Source organism: Bos indicus x Bos taurus, chromosome 4 (assembly GCF_003369695.1).
Source record: "Bos indicus x Bos taurus breed Angus x Brahman F1 hybrid chromosome 4, Bos_hybrid_MaternalHap_v2.0, whole genome shotgun sequence".
NCBI lineage: Eukaryota > Metazoa > Chordata > Mammalia > Artiodactyla > Bovidae > Bos > Bos indicus x Bos taurus.
Genome location: NC_040079.1, coordinates 746,849 through 767,331, shown reverse-complemented (window position 1 = coordinate 767,331; position 20,483 = coordinate 746,849). Strand labels below are relative to the sequence as shown.

At 54.5% G+C, this 20,483-nt stretch overlaps 1 protein-coding gene across 1 annotated transcript in view; it reads right to left on the bottom strand.

The window, feature by feature from the left end:
• The window catches only part of PTPRN2 (protein tyrosine phosphatase, receptor type N2), a 598,332-nt gene that overhangs the window by 397,560 nt on the left and 180,289 nt on the right, over nucleotides 1-20,483 (bottom strand). Inside the window, exon 4 of the mRNA XM_027538454.1 lies at nucleotides 5,170-5,272. Coding sequence (XP_027394255.1) covers nucleotides 5,170-5,272 — 103 coding nt within the window. The remainder of the gene's footprint in view (nucleotides 1-5,169; nucleotides 5,273-20,483) is intronic.

Sequence of the window (20,483 nt, the reverse complement as noted above, 5' to 3'; positions counted from 1 at the left end):
GAGCGCGTCTCGTGTGGGTGTCTAGGTGTGTGTGTATCTGTGTGTCTGTGTTCCTAGGTGTGTGTATGTATCTAAGTGTGTGTGCCTGTGTGTCTATGTGTCTGTGTGTGTGTGTGTGTCTGTGTGTGTGTGTGTATCTGTGTTCCCAAATGTGTACCTAAGTGTGTGTGCCTTTGTGTCTATGTGTCTGTGTGTGTGTCTGTGTGTGTGTATCTGTGTTCCCAAATGTGTATCTAAGTGTGTGTATCTGTGTAACTCTGTGTGTGTGTATCTGCGTGTGTGTCTGTGTTCATAAGTGTGTACATGTATGTAGCCATGTGTGTGTGTCTGTGTGTTTTGCAGGTGTTGGGTAAGGCTGTGTTACTAACAACCATATCCACTTTCAGTGACCAGGGAACAATGTTTTAAGTACTTTACTCCAAGCATGACTGTTACCTACACATGGTAACAAACATCTGTTACCTACATGTGGGTCTTTACTGTGGTTTAGACACAGTCAAGGAATGTTCCCTGGTGTCTGAGATGATACAGAATCTGCCTGAAGTGCAGGAGACCTGGGTTCCATCCCTGGGTCGGGAAGATCCCCTGGGGAAAGGGATGGCTCCCCACTGCAGTCTTCTTGCCTTGGAAGTCCCATGGACAGAGGGGCCTGGTGGGCTATAGTCCATAGGCTTGCAAGAGTCACACACAGACTGAGCGACTGACACTCTAGCAGTGCACAGGGTGCAGATGGGTGTGACTTCCCACTTGGGGTCACGGAGAACAGGCTCCTGGCCACTGTTTTCACAGGGAAAGTCTGGTTCTTAAGAACAGGCCACTGATGTGAGGGGCTCGATACCCACGTGTATTTCATACGAACTAGGACCTACAGAAAATCTCCACATTTGAGCTTAATTATCACAATTAACAAAACTGTCCTGTTGTTATTTCTGAAGCCTTTTCAAGTTACATTGGCTCAGACTTAATAGGATGTAAACGATCAGGAGCCACACGGTTCTTTGCGTCTCAAATCATGGCTATCGCTTACCTGACCACTTTTTAATGGATGAGATTTCATGCTCCGTGTTGTCAGCGTGATTTAACTGACGTCAGTTTACGTTTCTGGTCCTTTGTCTATTTCTCTCACTAATTGCTGATCAATGCAAATAGAACCGCCTCACAAATGTGCCTTTAAATGGTCTTATTCATCTTCCCGGGGGTCTGTGCTGGAGGACTGTTTGCGACACTCTAACAAGTAACAGCGACGGGCACAGCCGTCACCACGCTGAGACGTCGCAGGAATTAGCTTGCAGCCTGACTTCTGCCCTGTCATTCTCTTGAAGCAGATCAAAGCTTCGTAAGCGTCCGTTCTCTACCTCGGAAGACCAAGCGTGTCATCTCCACTGGTCACTTTCCCACCCCCTGCACTGACCTTCAGGCTCCAATAACACAGGCTGCTTTACGGTGTCCCCCAGTTTGCTACAGGAAAGACTCCGAATTATAAGTAGAATCGTTGCAAAGAGCACGCCACAGCCTGGCTCTCACTCCCTTTGTCCACAAGCCTAACCCATCTAACCATCATTTACTTTTGGAAATGGTTATTTCTAACCATTTTATTTTTCACGGAAGCAGAGCTCACAGCTCAGTCACGTCCTCTGAGGAACGAAGAGCCGGCAGGATTCTGGTCACTGAGATGACTCCTGTAGTCACCAAGTGCCACGAGGTCTTTCACCTGCTCCTTCCTTCTTTAGTCAACAGCTCTGGGCTGGACGCCCCCCGGGCACGGTCCATGCCAGCTGCCAGGGCCGGGCCGGGATGGAGGTGGGGCTCAGACCTGTCACTTCAAAACCTCCCTGGAGAGCCTAGGGACGACGGCCGCAGACTGAGTGTAAAGTGAGAGGCTCGGCTACAAACGCCAGAGGTGGTGGAAGCAGAGTCACGGTCATGGGGGAAGAAGGGCAGAGGAGTCAGGGGTCTCACGGAGATGCCCAGGGGCTCCAAAATGCCACGTGACACTGTTTGTAAAAGCCACCTGCCAGTCAGAGCATCCAAAGGGCAGGCTTTCAGAGGGTGAGTGAGGCAGCAGAACCCAGAGGACACAGGCACAGCAATACCAATCGTAGAAAAGTGGGGTCAAGACAAAGAGCAATAAAGACGGCAAGGCTCCATCTAACCACAGCAGGTGTGACGCCCACAGTGAGGAGGAGATGCCGGGAGCTGGGCTGGGTGCCAGACCCCCACGCGTGTGAAGCAAAATACAAATGGAAATAAGGCTTTTGCCTGAGACATTTCAATAAATCAAAATATAAATAAAGAATTTGACTCTGAGTAATTTATACATAGTTATAAATTTTATGTCTAACCATCTATAAAAATGTGCTCTTTAATAGTGGATACAAGGTTTTTAAGTATCCACTGAAAATTAATAAACATGTGGTATAAACTAGGCCACAAAGAAATCCCAAATTTCTAAAAAGAAAAAGCTGAACATGTCACATTCTCTGATGAAAATGCAGTAAAAGTAGACAGTAATTTAAAGTCTAAAGAAGACATGAGTAGGACGAAATGCGAGCCTGCACTTACTGCTCCCACAGGGTGCACAGCTACAGTGGCAGATAATCGAGAACACAGGCAAACGGGCCTGTCGACATCGCAGGACGACGCCAGAACCACGCTCGCAGGCGAACGCACAGCCGCAAGTGATGAAAAGATAAGGACAAAACTTTCAGCTCAAGAGCTTCATTAAAAAAAAACAAAACAGTAAATACGTCTAATGATAGTAGAAAGAGGAAAATCCAGGAGATAACTCTTTTTATAAACTGTGTTAAAGGGTAAAGATAGACGTGGATGGCAAAGTGTAATAACCACGCGTGCAATGAGCAAGTTTTAAGTGATAACACAGCACTGTGATCACACGAAGTCAACACAACTGGGAATCCCTGTGGAAAGGATGAGAGTGCTCTGCAGAAATGTGAAGGCTCCAAATTCACACAGTGAGACCTGTGAGCATATTTCACCAATGATCTGAGAAGACAGTGGGAGTGGTACGGGATTTAACCACACAGAAAGATCGTTTAAAATATATACTGGGCAGCAGACAATTCAACACTGAAGAAAATTTAGCAGGAGGTTTTCGAAAAGAAGGAACATTATTCCATGCATATCCATGTGCATCATTCCGCGTGTATGTTTCCTGACAAACACCGAGGGAGAGCCTGGGCGGCCAGGATTCCCGTGCTGGCTGCTGAGTCACCAGCAGATGCCCGACGGGACGCGCAGCATCTCCAGTAAGGGAGCCACTTGCAGAGACACCGCAGGACCAGGAGAACCGCAAGCTCACGGCGGAGAATGGCTGGGTCTAGGGAGGGAGGGCTTGAAGAGGCAGAGTGGGGGTCCGAGTGGCTGTGGCCTTGGCAGAAAGGTGGCTGTGCTGCCAGCCCTGCCTGCCAGCTGGGGGTGAGTCTACCCCAACCCGCCGAGCCTGAGGCCAACGCCTGCTGGTTGCCTGCTGGAGGCCAACGTCTCCTGGGGTGGAGTATGGTGGGGCAGCTATTGGGGAGCATCCCAGAGTGCCACCCCCGGCACAAGGCTCTGCCTTTAGAGCCAGACGGTTCGTTTATTCGGGTTCAACACCCTCGAGAAAGACATGATCCGTCTAGCCCAGGAGGCTATGAGCCCAGTTCCACTGGCGACCACACCTCGTTCACGGGCGGAACAGACCACAAATCTGCTTCTCCAGAACGGGGCACATGAAGAGCTACCAGCCTCACACAGAAGACTCCATATGGAAGAGAAACAGCCCAGGAACATACAGAAACACTTCTATACGGACACAGGTCGTGCACAGGAAGTTCATATAGAAAACTCCAACCTCTTCACATGTGTATTTTTAAACTTTTAATCTCACTTGTAATCTAAAAAGCCACGTTATTTTTCACAGCAAACGGGCAACTGTTTTAAATGACAACATCACCAGTGGTAAGAACGTGGCTACCTGGGTGTGGCCCTCGTCTGACTTCTCAGGCATTCTCTCTGGAAACTCTCTTTCTGTGAGGCGACCTGGCCTTCCCCACGCTCGGCACCTGTCCAGCCGGGGCAGCTGTTCTGCTCTGCCTCCTGGCGCTCCCGACCCCCCGCGCCGTGGCCTCCTCTGTGGCGTCTGAGGTTGCCTGGGACAGTGCAGCCCGCTCAGGAGCCTCGGCGCCAGCAGGAAGGCGCCGTGGGCTGTGTGAAGCGCCCACGTGTCGCTCAAAGACCAGCGCGAAGAGTGTGAACCCGCCCAGATGAAAATGGACAGCCTGACTGCTTTTTGAGTGTTATTTTTGCAGAACAGACTCCCGAGGCAGGTTCTCATTGATGAAGCTCAACAGACCAGTGAGGATGACAAGGCAGAGCTCCCACCTCCCCTCAAGACGCGCACAGCCTGGCCGGGGAGGGCCGCCGGTGCACGTGCTCTCACGTCTGGCGCGTTGACTCTGCGGGACCCGGCGGCCTGGCTGCCCCTCTGCTGGACGGACTGAGCAGGAAGGAGGAGGCCAATGCTTCTGCACTGGGATTTCTCTACCCGAGGCTGCGGGCAGACGGTGGGCTTCCCCGTTAAGCCGAAGGGGCGGTCCCTTCCCTGCTGTCTGACCTTGAGGAGCAGCCGCCCGTCAGCTTGGGGACGGCAGCCAGCTCCCGCACGCTGCCCATGGGCCGCCCCTCCCCTCCCCAGGCCGGTGTCCTCCTGCACAAGTGGGCAAAGCTTCCACACCCTCCGCACGTGTGCGGAGACGACGAGGTGGAACAATCCGGCTCTCACAGGCTGCTGTGCTGGGGGCCCGAACGCGGCTTCCATGGCTTAATTTGCTTTTTGTACTAAACTGAGCATAAATTCTTACTGGGAAATGAGAATTCTTGACCCTCCTGCTTTTAACCAAGGCTCTGGAGACGCAGACTCTCCAAGGGTCCCGGGAAGGGAGATAGACCCTTGGGCACGTCCGTTGTTGAGACCAATCCCTTGTGGGAGGGTCCCCCTCACACCCTCCCCGGGGGCCAGGACCCTGTGGTGGGGGGAGTCCCATCTTCCCCTTCCCCACATCCCAACTTCCGGAGCATCTACACCAGAGAGACGGGGCTCTTCGCTCCATGAAACAAGGAGAGGGCTGGTGGACATGGGCCAGGGAAGAGACACGAACAGGTCCGCTTTACCTGGCGGGGCTGGACGCCTCGGGGTGGCGCGGGTGGGTCTGGGGAAGGCTGGCGAGCTCCCGGGCCATCACACGCTGGGTGGAGTCATCCTGCCACGTGAGACCTGGGGAGAGAGTGGCAGGCACCGTGTTAGTGTGGAGGCTGAGCCGGAGGCCCTGCTGCGGTCCCCGAGCCACTGCTGGGGTGCTCTCCCGCAATCTCACCAATCAGCCAAGGCCCCTCTCTGCGGTTTCTTATGAGCTCTTCTCCTTATCAAACCCCAGCCCTCCGCCTAGACCAGAAACGTGGTGGGTGCTTTGCTATATGAACAACACAGGCGGGGCGGGGCCGGGCTGGACAGGAGGTGAGCGCCACGGTCAGCAGACAGACTCTGTTCACGGGGAAGACGCGACCCTTCTGCCTGGGGAGGCCTGGCCACAGGAGGTGCTCCTCACCCAACAGTGAGCCAGTGGCCAGTGCTCCGCGCCGCTCCACCTGCTCGCGGCTGCCACGTCCTGGCTGTTTGCTCCTCACAACCCTGACCTGCTTAAGAGCCACATGTTGGAAATGAAATAAGGGTTATTGTTACTATGAAAGCAATTATCATGGGGCTTAATGTACTGTATCTGGGAGCCAATTACGTTATATTTAATACTCAAATGTTATGACAAAGAGCTTTATAACAAGGGCGAAGTAGTTATGAAGGCAAAATCCATGTGCCTATGCATTAATTACATGCACTGCAGATCACATGATAATTATGCTCAGAATTACCAAATAACTCCCAAGAATAATTATTATGCAATTTGTACATTTTAGATCTTATGGTAACACTTTAGCACTTAGAACTACCCCGTGCAATTATCCATAATTATCTAATCACTAAATATCATGTAATTACAGAGATATATTTTTATGCCCTGTACAAAAACACATTACCAAAAACCTTCGCAACAGGACGGCTGTGCTTGTTTGCGTGTGTGTGTGAGCGGGGAGCAAGCAGGTCCACAGCTCGCTGAGAACACTTATTCTGGGCAGAATTAGAAGAACGTCTCGCACATAAGCTGCCTTCATGAACACACTTCAGTAATTTTCAAATGCAAACCTAACATTTTTTAAAATTTACGAACGGCAAGATTCAAACAGCTGGATCACTTCTAAGTCTCAGAAGCCCGTGGCCTTATCCTGAGCGGGAGCTGCAGGAAGTGCAGCCGTGGGCAGCTCAGCTTCTGCCCTGACAACTCGGGGGAGGTCGCTGCAGGGAGACCAGCCCCAGAGGCACAGCCGCCCTTGCTTCAGGATTACATACGCTTACTGTCAGCAAGCATGCTCCACGCGACAGGCACGGCGAGAAAGCACCCCACATGGAACGTGCTCGTGTGGCTGTCACTGGCCCGTTCCCCGAAGACCCACAAGCGAGAGCACATTTGCAACACAAGCGTAGTATCTAGCACCTCGGACCCGGAAAACAGGCCTGGTCTTATTCCCCAAAGTCTGGTCTCCGCGTTGACGTCCACCAGGAACAGAAAGAGTCAAGAGCACAGAAAGAACTTTTGGTGGAAAAAAGTTGAAGTTAAAATTTAAATAACAGAGCTTTGATAATATTTTTATCTGAAGAGCGCAGCAGCCTGAGTCATGCCAACTTTGGGGTCTGTATGGGCCAGAGAAGAGCGCTGAACCCCTAGCCCAGACCACTCAGCTGTCCTGGCATGGGCAGAAACGGGGTGCTTGGGTAGAGAGTCAGAGGAAGGCGCAGCTCCGGGGGCTGGGCGTCCCCGGGAGAGACCGTCCCCGTCTGGAAGACAATGAGACACGTGGGCCGCGCTCGCCCCTGCAGCACAGCCGGTCCCTGGAAAGCACACATGGGCAGCTGAGAGCACAGAAAGCAGACGGCCAGGGGCCAAGAAGCAGGTGCTGGGCCCCCGGGGCCTCCCTGGCTTGTGATCTCAGGCTTAGAGCTGAGTCACCAGCAGCCCGGGTGCCGGCCAGGCCCCAGTGAAGCCACCTCGCTCCCATGAGAGGGTCAGGAGAGGAGCCACTGAGCAGCTGCAGACAGAACAGCTCCACTCCCACCAAGCACCACAGAGGCCCACAGGGGGCCTGGGCGTCCTCCTCCTGCGGCCAGGGCCCCTGCCAGTGTCGGCAGAGCAGCTGACGGGGAGGGGTCTTTCCTCCCCACTGGGGGGTCACAGCTCCGCGGGCCCCAGTGGAGACCAAGCGGGGGCTCAGACTCCCACCGACCCCACTGCGCAGCAGTGAGGACAGGAGCTGGCCCTCAGGGGTCCGCAGAGCTCCGGGGGGCACCTGGGCTTCCACCTCCACCGGCAGCAACAGAGGCCCCACCCCACCTCAGCAGAGCAGTGCCAGGAAAAGGCAGCTACTGCACAAGTTTCAATGAAATGCGGAGTCTCATAATATAATCCCAAACGCCCAGGCTTCCACAGAAAACCACTCTCGCCAAAACCAAGGAAACGTCAAACTGAAAAAAAGACAGTCCGCAGACACCAACACTGAGAGGTTGGCCTTATCTGACAAAGACGTAACACAGCCACGATACAAATGCTTCAGGGAACAATCACGAACACTCTGCAAAACAAGTGAAAAGTGGGAATCCTCAGTAAAGAAATGAATATAAAAAGGACCAAGTGAAAATGTTGTAACTAAGAATACAACAACCAAAATATACAGCTCAGTGGACGCCCTTCATTGAAGGATGGAGGGGACAGAGAGACGAATCAGGGACCTGGAAGAGAGGACAATAAAAACCACCCAATGCCAGCAACAGAGAGAAGACAGTCTGAAAAACAAGGACCGAGCCTCTGGTTGTGGGGCTATAACGAAAGAACTAAGGTAATGTAGGAGTCCTGGGAGAAGAGGAGAAAGAAGGCAGGGCTGAAAATCTACTCAAAACATAATAATAATGGCTGAAAATTTCTCAGTTTTGGCAAGAGATAAACTTGAAGCTCCAATATCTTGGCCACCTGATGGAAAGGGCCAGTCATTTGAAAAGGCCCTGCTGCTGGGAAAGATTGAAGGCAGAAGGAAAAGGGGACGACGGAGGGTGAGATGGTTGGATGGCATCACCGACTCAGTGGACATGAGTTTGAGCAAGTTCTGGGAGACACTGAAGGACAAGGAAGCCTGGCGTGCTGCAGTCCATGGGGTCGGAGGGAGTTGGACCCGACTCAGTGACCGAACAGCAACATAAACCAAAAGAGCCCAGAAGCTGAGCACCCCAGGCAGGATGAGCCCCAATCGCCTCCAAGACACTGATAATTAAACTTCTGAGACCTGAATGCAAAGAAAAAAATATTGAACATAGTCAGAGAAACGATGCCTTAGCTACAAGGGGAACATAATTCAAATGACAGAGGATTTCTCATTAGAAACCAGGCTGCTGCTGCTGTCGCTGCTGCTGCTAAGTTGCTTCAGTCGTGTCCAACTCTGTGTGACCCCATAGACGGCAGCCCACCAGGCTCACCCCGAAACCAGGCAGGCCACGTCAAATCACATGACATTTTTCAAGAGCTAAAAGAAGAAGCTGTCAGTCCAGAATCCTGACAGACGGCCAATCCAGATGCCTGGCAAAAGTGCGGTTCAGGAATGACGGGGCAAAGAAGACATTCTCAGGTAAGTGAAAATGAGAGCCGACTTTACCAGCAGACCTGCCCCAAAAGTACTGCTGAAGGAACTTCCCTGAATAAGGTGATGGCAGAAGGAACCTTGGAGCATCCAGGGGAAAAGCATGGAAAGGAAAGACACGAGGAACTGTGATGAGCGTCCCTCTTCTGAGCTTTCTAAGGTATGTTGGACAGTTGAAGCAACACTATGATGCGCTCCTCAGTATATGCAGAGGAAATATTTAAAATAATTATAAAAAACAAGGGAACGAATCATAAAGGGAGGTAAGGGTTCTATACCCCACTCAAAATGGTAAAATTATGACACCAGTAAACGGTGAGACTTTTGTATATATAATGTACTATCTGTACCAGCCACTAAAAAGGTTAACAAGAGGCAGATCTACAGATACATTAAAATGGATTTGTAAAGACTATTAGCCTGAAGTAATGTAGGAAAAGAATACAGATAAAAGAGAACACATAGAAAACAAAAAATAGGACTTTAAGTCTTAATAAATCAATAATTACATTAAATATAAGTAAATAGGTTAAGCAAACCAATGAAGATAGACACTGAGTGGATTAAAAACGCATGACCCAACTATATTCTGTTTATAAGAAACTCACTCCAATATTTGAGTGGAAGTAAAAGGATAAAAAAACATATATCATTAATCAAAGAAAAATAGCACCAGTTATTGTAATAGCACATGAATTAGTCTTCAAAACAAACAAACTTACCAGGGACCCAGACATAATATAATGATGAAAGGGTACATTTGCCAAGAAGATACATCGATTCTAAGTGTATACACACCGAACACCAGAGCTGCAAATAGGAGAAGCAGAAACTCTCATCATCTCAATTACCCTCCTAAACATGTGCGTCTTCATCCAACTAAGGCGGACCATGTCCTGGAACACAAATAAAACTCAGCAAGACGAAAAGAACCAGAATCATTCAGAGTATGTTCTCCAGTCACAATGGAGTCAAACTGGAAATCAAAAACATAAACATAACAAGAAAAGTCTCCAAACACTTGCAACTTAAACAACACTTCTAACTAAGCCACAGGTCAAAAAGAATCCAAGGGGAAAATACACTGAACTGAGTGAACACGGAAACACAGCATACCAAAATCTGTGCTTGAAGCTGCACTGAGGGAAAGTTTAAGCACTAAATACCTAGATTAAAAAGACTCAAATCAATCATATAAATCCCCACATGAAGAAGCTAGAAAAAGGAGAGCAAAATAAACCCAAAGAAGGAAAGAGAAGGTATCAATAAAACTGCAATATAAAAATAGAGAAGTCAGTGAAAACAAAAGCTGCTTCCCTGAAAAGATCAGTGAAATTGGCAAACCTCTAGCAAGACTGACAACGAAAAAGGGAGAGCAGTCACGATGAACATCAGCAGTGAAACAGGGACAGCAGTACAGACCCTGCTGACCTCCAAGGCAACAGACAAGCCCCCCCCCCACACACAGAGCAACTGAGATCAAACGGACCGCCCCCCCCCACACACACACAGCAACTGAGATCAAACGGACCCATCCCTTGGAAACACAAACCACCACAACTCACCCAGTATGAAGCAGATCATTTGATAGCCCTATAATTACTAGAAAAATTGAATTCTTAATTTAAGACCTTCCCAAAAGAAATCTCCTAACCCAGATGATTTCCCTGGATAATTCTACCAAACATCTAAGGAAGAATCAGTATGAATTCTACAGAATCCCTTCTGGTAAATAGAAAAGGAGGAAAAAGTTTCCATTTAACTTTATGTAGCTAATATTAGGAGAAGGTGATGGCACCCCACTCCAGTCCTCTTGCCTGGCAAATCCCATGGATGGAGGAACCTGGTGGGCTGCAGTCCATGGGGTCACTAGGAGTTGGACACGACTGAGCGACTTCCCTTTCACTTTTCACTTTTCACTTTCATGCATTGGAGAAGGAAATGGCAACCCACTCCAGTGTTCTTGCCTGGAGAATCCCAGGGACGGGGCAGCCTGGTGTGCTGCTGTCTATGGGGTTGCACAGAGTCGGACACGACTAAAGCGACTTAGCAGCAGCAGCAGCAATAGCTAATATTAACCTGAATCAAAAGCAGACAAACACTGTACCACACAAAAAAGAAACCTGCAGACTAACATCCTTCGTGAATATTGATATAAAGATCCATAAGATAAGATTAACATGCAAGATCCAGCAATATTAACATGCAACTCCATTACACAGCATGGAGTTTATTAAAGGGGTGCAAGACTGGTTTAATACGAAGTAAATCAGTTACTTCAGCACCTTTTTATGATGAATATTCATCCACTTGATACTGAACATCCATCCACTCAGGCCCTCAGCTGCCATTGTACCTAATGGTGAGAAACTAGACCCCTTCCCACTCGGATCAGGAACGAGGCGAGGACGTCCTCTCTCAGCACTGATCACAGCAGAGCTAAAGGTTCTCAGCAGGGCAATGGGGCAAGTCAAGGAAATACAAGGCACACACATGAAAAAGAAACAAAACTGTGCCTATTTCCAGATAACATAATTTTCCACATGGAAAATTCCAATGAATCTACCAAAAACTCCTAGAAGAATTGATGCTTTCAAACTGTGGTGCTGGAGAAGACTCTTGAGAGTCCCTTGGACAGCAAGGAGATCCAACCAGTCCATCCTAAAGGAAATCAGTCCTGAATATTCATTGGAAAGAATGACTGATGGTGAAGCTGAAACTCCAATACTTAGGTCACCTGATGTGAAGAGCCGACTTGTTGGAAAAGAACCTGATGCTGGGAAAGACTGAAGGCGGGAGGAGAGGGGGAGACAGAGGGTGAGGTGGTTGGAGGGCATCACTGACAACGGACATGAGTGTGAGCTCCGGGAGCTGGCGATGGACGGGGGAGCTAGGCATGCTGTGGTCCACGGGGTCGCAGAGAGCTGGACACTACTGAGCGACTGAAAGTGAGCTCCGGGAGCTGCTGATGGGCAGGGAGCTAGGCATGCTGCGGTCCACGGGGTCGCAGAGAGCTGGACACTACTGAGCGACTGAAAGTGAGCTCCGGGAGCTGGCGATGGACAGGGGAGCTAGGCATGCTGCGGTCCACGGGGTCGCAGAGAGCTGGACACTACTGAGCGACTGAAAGCGAGCTCCGGGAGCTGGCGATGGATGGGGAGCTAGGCATGCTGCGGTCCACGGGGTCGCAGAGAGCTGGACACTACTGAGCGACTGAAAGCGAGCTCCGGGAGCTGGCGATGGATGGGGAGCTAGGCATGCTGCCGTCCACGGGGTCGCAGAGAGCTGGACACTACTGAGTGACTGAAAGTGAGCTCCGGGAGCTGCTGATGGGCAGGGAGCTAGGCATGCTGCGGTCCACGGGGTCGCAGAGAGCTGGACACTACTGAGCGACTGAAAGTGAGCTCCGGGAGCTGGCGATGGACAGGGGAGCTAGGCATGCTGCGGTCCACGGGGTCGCAAAGAGCTGGACACTACTGAGCGACTGAACAACAAACCGGAAATAGCTCAGATGCTGCCCAACGAGTGAGGGGGAACCAAGCAGGTCTGTCCATCCTGTGGATTAGTTAGTTCTCAGCAATAACAACAACCCAGTGAGCAAAAGGGAGGAACCACAGACCAGCCACAACATCGTGCCGAGTGAAAAAAGCCAAAACAGCCACACGCTGCACGGCTTCACTCGCACAACATACGTGGCCTGCTCTGCTCCACCGCAGACAGGCACTCCAGAGGCCAGCCAGACGCCTGACCCGAGCCCTTACAGTCAGCTAGGATCCAAGCTGAACTGTCATGACTGTATAATAAAGTTATCAGCAAACATCTGTGGAAAATAGAGAGGAGAGACTCACTGGGATGGGGAACTGGGAGAAACTGCACAGAGAAAAGCGGTATTCGAGCCACGTTGGAAGGATACGTAGAATTCTGAGGGACGGAGAGGGGCTGAGCAGAAATGCAAGAGCGCGGCCAGGGTGGGATGCCGTCGGCAAGGATGTAACTCCAGCCGGGGCAGAGAAGGGGCTGGGGGGTTGGTGTGAGGCCACACAGGCCTGGACACCACACCAGGACAGCTGGCAGTCTCTGCATGCAGCACAGAGCCGTAACAGTATTCTGAGCAGGACGGTTCTGTGTGCAGGGGAGAAGTGAGACCAGGAGGGGGAGGGGGCGGGGAGGAGTGAGATCAGGAGGGGGAGGGGAGGGGGGAGGAGTGAGATCAGGAGGGGGGAGGGGGTGGGGAGGAGTGAGACCAGAAGTGGGGGGGGAGGAGTGAGATTAGGAGGTGGAGGGGAGGGGGGAGGAGTGAGACCAGGAGGGGAGGAGAGGAGGAGGAGGAGGGGGAGGAGTGAGATCAGGAGGGGAGGAGGGGGGAGGAGCAGGGCGGGGGAGGAGTGAGATTAGGAGGTGGAGGGGAGGGAGGAGGAGTGAGATCAGGAGGGGAGGAGGGGGGAGGAGCAGGAGGAGGGGGAGGGGCGGCAGGGGGAGGGGCGGGAGGAGTGAGAGGATGGGGTAGGGGAGGGAGGAGTGAGACCAAGAGGAGGAGGAGGAGGGGTGAGACCAGGAGGGAGAGGGGGAGGAGCAGGGGGAGGCCCACGCCTCAGGCTGTAGGCTCCAGGCAGGGACATCACCCTTCTGGTGACCAGCTCCCTCAGGTGTAAAAGGACCATCTCACATTTGCCATAAGTGAGATATCAGACCAAATGTGTTTCATTCACACCGGCATGTGGCCGCCTTGTAACTGAGGTACCCATGGCAACGGCAGGTGGAGGGTACCCATGTGGGGGAGTCTGACCTCTCCAAAGCGGCTGAGGCCCCAGCCCCCGCATCTCGGGCACCCACAGGCAGCTCCCAGCAGGCGCAAGATTCCAGGCTGCGCTCAGTCACGGGTTGGGCGTGTGGCCCGAGGGGTGCTGGTGACGTCCTCCTCGGGGGGTCAGAGCCCCAGCCTGAGCCCCAGCAGAGAAGCCTCATCCGAGAAGCCTGATCCAGCAGGTCCCTCAACACAGAACGGCTCCCCCTGAAGGAGCCCCACACTGACCTGCTTGGCGGGCACACCGAGGGCACAGCAGGCACACCGAGGGCACAGCGGCAGCGCCAGTTCTCCTGAGACCTCAATGGACCCACCCGGCTGTGGGCAGGACCCGGAGGCCGCACAGAAGGGGCGGGCGCAGGACTCGCGGTCCTGACAGGGTCCCCGTTACCACCCGCCTGGCACCGCGAGCACCCCCTGAGCAGTGCCCCCACCCGACGCCCCCAGAGAGCCCGCCTGGGACACACCACCTCGGCCACGTCGAGGCTCAGCGACAGAGGCAGGGACGCAGAGGTTGGGGCGCCACCTCCCTGAGCCCTAAGCGTGCAAGACGCTGCCTCCGTGGTTGGGGCGCCACCTCCCTGAGCCCTAAGTGTGCACGATGCTGCCTCCGTGGGGCACAGATGGTGCCGGGTCAGGACACCGCACAAGCGGACAATGTGGGTGAGGCTCGGGCACAGATAGCGGCTTTATTTATTAGACTTGTTTAAGACACACTTTCGGAGAAGGCAATGGCACCACACTCCAGTACTCTTGCCTGGAAAATCCCACGGATGGAGGAGCCTGGTGGGCTGCAGTCCATGGGGTCGTGAAGAGTCAGACACGACTGAGCGACTTCACTTTCACTTTTCACTTTCATGCATTGGAGAAGGAAATGGCAACCCACTCCAGTGTTCTTGCCTGGAGAATCCCAGGGACGGGGGAGGCTGATGGGCTGCCGTCTATGGGGTCGCACAGAGTCGGACACGACTGAGGCGACTTAGCAGCAGCAGCAGCAGCAAGACACAGTTCCTCCTGCCTCTGGTACATGGAGTGAGAGAGTGAGTGAAAGTCGCTCAGTCGTGTCCAACTCTTTGCGACCCCACGGATCACACAATCCATGGAATTCTCCAGGCAAGAATACTGGAGTGGGTAGCCGTTCCCTTCTCCAGGGGAACTTCCCAACCCAGGGTTCGAACCCAGGGCTCGCGCACTGGTACATGGAGCACAATACAGATGGCCACAGAAGTTAAAGTCTGCGCCTACGGGAAGGGGTTAGGCACCAGCGTGCGGAGACTAGAGTGTGACTGGGCTCTGCGGATGACCGTGTGTGGAGGCCCAGTGTGGTGGGGGGCTCCTGTGACCTGGAGGCAGCTTCCTTGGGGTGAGCGATGAAGAGAAACAGGAGGTGTCGCGGGCTGCGGGCTTGCGTCCCCCAAATCCACGTGCTAAAGCCTAGCCCCGTGGGGCGTCCCCGGGGGGCGGGGCCTGGGGGCGGGAATGAGGGCCCTGGGGGAGGCCACCTGGTGGGACCAGAGCCCTTAGCAGAAGAGGACCACGCCCCCTGCCGGCTTATCAGGACGGAGGGAAGGCGCCGTCTGCGAGACAAAACGCGCGTCCGCGTCAGCGACGAAGCGGGGCGCCCTGACCTTGGACCTCTGGCCCCCAGACTGTGCGCAGCTTCCGCGCCATCTGGGGCTCCACTCACAGAGGAAGGAGGCGGAATATGTTCAGTGAGCACGGTGAGCGTCTGGGTCCCGAGGATGGTGTGAGCTGCGGACGCTGGTCCGGGGCAGGGGCCCCGAGGGTCACAGCCACGCCAGGGCCACGACTCCAAGGTCTGGGCTCCCGGGCACCTCGCAGGACACCCGCGCTCCACGTGAGAGGAGGCCTGAGTCCAAGATCCTGTCACCAGGATCTCCGTTGCCATGGCAACCCCAGCACCTTAGCCCCTGGGGCGGGTGGAGGGTGGGGTCTGCAGCCTGGACTCCACAGCTCGCCAGCTCCAGCACATCCGCCTCACGGCCACGTCCACCGCAGAGTCTGGGCCGGGGCAGGGGCCGAGCTGGCTCCCTGGCACCAATGACCCCCCGCCCCCACGCCTCTGGGTGGGCCAGGCGGTGGGAACAAACAGCTCCGCGCGGGTGGACTGGCGTTTGTTGCTCCTCGGTTACTTGCACGCAGTTCCTGGCGCCCGCAGAGCAGAGCTGCCCCCCGCCCCCGCACCTCCCCTCTGGTTAAGGCAGTGAACAACGCTCGCGTTCCCCAACCATCTCGAGGGCCGCAAGCCCCGCGCCCAGCCCCAGCCATGGGCCCTGGGCAGGCTACAGAGGACAGGAGGGATCAGTGCGTGGTCACAGCTGAGTGTGGAAATAGAGGGATGCTGGGCAGTTGATCCAGAGAAGTGTTGGCCAGGAAACAGCACAAGCTCCGTAAACAAGGTGGGTGATGTGATGTGCAGACCCAAGGTGGGCCTCTGCCTGCCCCAACCCTGCCCTCCCACCATGCTGCCCAGAGAGGAGACAGACACACCCGCTGCCGGATGGACCCTGCCCACTCAGGGAGGCCTGCCTTTCTTCCCGCAACTGAGGCTCGCTGGGGAGGGGTCCATTTGACCCGGGGTCCCTCACCTCCCCCTCACGACCCAAGAACCAGAGAGGAGGTGAGGGCACGGCTCCCCTGCACCATGTGAACTGTGCAGAAGTGTCCTACCCCTTATTCCAAGCCCTTCAGATACGCGTTGGCGCTAATGCCGGGAGAATTTAACGTAAACTCACCATCTTTGCTCCCATTAACTGACCTCCTCCGTCAGGCCGTGTCACGTCTAGTCACCTGAACCTGGGCATACACAGGCGCCCAGGCTGAGCCAGTAACCAGAGGGGATCTGGTCACCGGTCACCAGTGAGCTAGCTAGCTGGTCAGTTGTTAGGCTGTCCCTTCACAGGACTCTTGGAAAGGAGGGAGGGAAGAGCCGCAAACAGCGCCCACCCCACTCCCTGGCGGGTCCCATGATTCCAGGCACATGTGTTGCTTCTACAAAGAAGCCTGCACAGACCAGGATGTCCCGAGACTGCCCCTCGGGTGGGCTGCCCCCCGCACATGGCGCCGGCCCGGTCAGCACAGCACAGCTTGCCTGCTGACCCTGCTCCTGCCCACAGCGGCTGGCAGGTCCAAGGCTAGGATCTGGGACCTCCCCGGGCCAGTGCTGAAGGTGCTTCGAAAGGAGGCAGACACCGAGAAAACAGCTCAGAGAGGGCTGGGCCAGCTCCAAACACGCCACCGCAGGGGTTCACACCCCACCCGCCTGCCAGGGAGGACTCGGCACAACGCCGAGCACCGCAGGGGGCTTCAGAGGATCGAAGACTCGCCGCTGCCCGAGGGCACGGATGGCCCTGAACCCCACGTTAGGGAAGGAGAGGGCGTGGGTTTAGCTCCCCAAAGGCAGAGGGGGCGACCTCAGTCACCTTTGCTCCTGGAAAACCAAGTACTTCAACTTCATTGAGCCCCAACATTTATTTCACAGACAAACATACTTTGTCTAGCAAAACAGACCCCAAAACAAGGAACAGGAATTGCTGAGTGACAGGGAAACCCCTGAGATGTGCGCTCGTGCCAGGAAAACCTGTGGAGGACGTAAACCCAACGCTCAGGCTGTTACCTGCGTGCCCCTCCTCACCGCCCTCCAGCCCCTCCTTCCACGGGGCCCTGTCCATTCCTGACGCCCAGTGTCAGAGCGCCCCGTGCCTCACACGGGAGCCCAGGCATGCCTGACGTGACACATGTGTCACACACGTACGTGCACACACACACGTGTGAAACACGCACGCACACGAACCACACGCACACACGTGTGCAAAGCATGCACACGTGCATATACACAGCACGCGTGACCGTGTGACACACACAACATACGTGCAGGCATAGTGTGCACACGCAGCATACATGAACACACGTACATGCCCACATGCACACAGAGGGCGCCCAAAGCTGCGATCTCCCCCCAGAAGAACGCCAAGAATGGGTTCCAGCGGAGCACGTTTGGAGGAACACCGGGGCCTGTCTGACCCTCCCCACCAGCGTCCTGCAGGTCACAGCACAGAAGAAACACAGACGCATGGACCTGCCCTGACTGACAGCGCTCAGCGCCTGGGGGGGCCAAGCTCCTGGAGAAAAAGAGGGTCCACACTCAGGGCAGCCTCGAGAGGAGCCCCGCCTCAGGTTTCCTCCTCAGGCAGTCCTCAGAGTCACCGCCTCACGTCACCCCCTGGACTCAGACGCCTGGACCAGCTGCGGCAGGGCCATCCTGAGCGGCCCAATGGCTGTGTCTCCTCTCACCCGGGGGCCTGGCCCCTGAGCCACTCTGGGGGGGTGGGGTGAGGGCAGGGTGACGGGGCAGGGACTGCTGGGGAGGGCTATGGGGCAGGGGCTGCTGGGGAGCCCCACAGAGGAGGGGGCAGGCTGCGCCCCTGGAGCCCCCTGCCTCATGCCCTGCAACTGGCCTCCGGGACCTTCTGCTCACAGACACTGATGAGCCAGCTTGCGGTCCCGAGCACCGAGCTCTGCGAGTCCTGCAGAGCCTCCCTGCCTCCCAGAGGCCACGGCCGCCCGAGGCACGCTCTACCCCCGCCCCATGGTCACCAGGCTGCCCCCACACATCACCAGGCTGATCCCCCACACACACATGGTCACCAGGCTGCCCCACATATCATCAGGATGCCCCCCCACAGGGTCACCAGGCTGCCCCCACACATCACCAGGCTGACCCCCCACACATGTCACCAGGCTGCCCCCCACACGGTCATCAGGCTGTTCCCCCACACACACGGTCACCAGGCTGCCCCCCCGACACAGTCACCAGGCTGTCCCCCTCCACGACTGCAGGGTCCCCAGGCTGCCCCGCTGGACCCATGGCCGAGCTGCCCCCTGGGTGCAGGAGCCTCTGGCTGGGGGGCTATGGTGCTGCTGACCCTTCAGAACAAGCCCCGCCAAGCCCGCCCTCCTGCTCAGGGTGCGCAGAGAACCGCCTGCTGGGAGAAACGCCAGCCCCACGCCTCCTCCAGTAACGCCTGGCACAGCTGTCTGGGATCTGAACCATGACTGTCCGTTGTGGCTCCACCAGCCCTGAACCCGGGAGTTTGTGGTGGAGACCAGGGTGGAACAGAGGCATGTGTCACAGCTGAGGGTGGGCCCTGCTTCCAGCAGAGAGTGGTGCGTGAGCACGCTGGCACACACACGGCTGCCCCCACTGCCCAGCCCGGACTCGGGGTCAGAAGAAGTACTTTGGATGAGCCTAAAGGAAACGCGTGGGTTAGGCTGTCAGAGGCCGAGTGAGGGGAAACGGGCCCAGCGTGGCTGCCTGCCGCCTGCAGAGGAGGGGTGGGCAGGGGGGCAAAGGGGGCCTCGCCAGCCTGCTGGGGGCAGGAGGGACGAGAAGCCTGCTGCGGGGCACAGCGGTCCTCTGAACAGCACTCCAGCAGGAGCCCCAGCTGCCACAAACCCTTGGCTTGTCTCGGCTCCGGCCAGAAGTGCATCCGGAACCGCACGCCCGCGGGCCCACTGCAGGGACACAGAGGTCGATCCCCGCGGCAGGGACGCTGGTCTAAAGGCGCGTGAGCTTGTAAAGAAGAGACGACAGCCTCTCCTCCCAGAAAGCGTGTGGTTTAAGTCCCCATCGGCCGTGTGTGAGGGCGCCTCGTCCCACCTCTCCGGGCATCGGGCACCAGCAAGAGCCTCACTGAGTGGGGGCTCCAGGCGTCGCGTCGTCCATTCCTCTACGGCGGTGAGGCTGGGGCTCACGTCTGCCGCCGACTCGCACGCCTGCGTCTGCGAGCCTCCTGCTCGTGGCCCGGGCCGTTCTTGGTCAGCTGGTCTGTGCTCTCCGCACCCGTGTGTGCGACGTGTGACCGACACAGAAGTCTAGCTTCTGCCGCTCACATGTGTCTTGAGACTTTTTTTATGATATTTTTTCCACCCAAATTTTTTAAAGTTTTATGTAGTCAAATTTATTACTCTTTCCATTTACGGCTTCTTAAAATTTGCATCACAATTTAAAAGGGGCTTTATGATACAAATCAAGTTCACCATGTTTTCTTCTATGGCATTTTTTATCACTTTCATTTAAGTTATTGATCCTCTGCAAATTTGTTTTTATTGAAAGAAATAAGAATTCAAATACTTTTTCCCAAAAATTAGAACACATTTTATTGAACAATTTGTCTTCTTGTTGATTTAAAAATCTATCTTTGTCCAATCTATCTGTTGATTTTAAAGCCTATCTTTATCCAATACTTTGTCCCCCTGATGCAAAGAACTGACTCATTGGAAAAGACCCTGATGCTGGGTAAGACTGAAGGCAGGAGGAGAAGGGGACGACAGAGGATGAGATGGTTGGATGGCATCACCGACTCCATGGACATGAGTTTGGGTAAACTGTGGGAGTTGGTGATGGACAGGGAGGCCTGGTGTGCTGCAGTCCATGGGGTCGCAAAGAGTCGGAGTCGACTGAGAGACTGAAATGAACTGAACTGACTGTTGTTTTAAAACCCTATCTTCATCAGACTCAAACTCCATACGTATTTTAGTGTATTTCTGGACTCTCCTCTGCTTCTCTAAGAAGGTACTCTGGACTAGTTCACATAGCACTGAAACTGTCCATTTCTTGAAGACCTGAAGTAGTTTACCTGTGAATCCAACTAGTCTGGCCCTTGGTGGAGGTGGGCGGGGCTGTGTGTAACTGGTTGGTCTCCCACTACCGGGACCTGCTTAGGTAGCCCCCATCTTCTGTGATCAGGTTTCATACCGTTTTTATTTTGCTCTGATGTTAAATGTACTTGTATGCTTCTACAAAGCACTCGCTTTTTGTTCTGATCATCTGTCTTTTTGCATCTAATTCTGTATGTCTGTGTTCTCT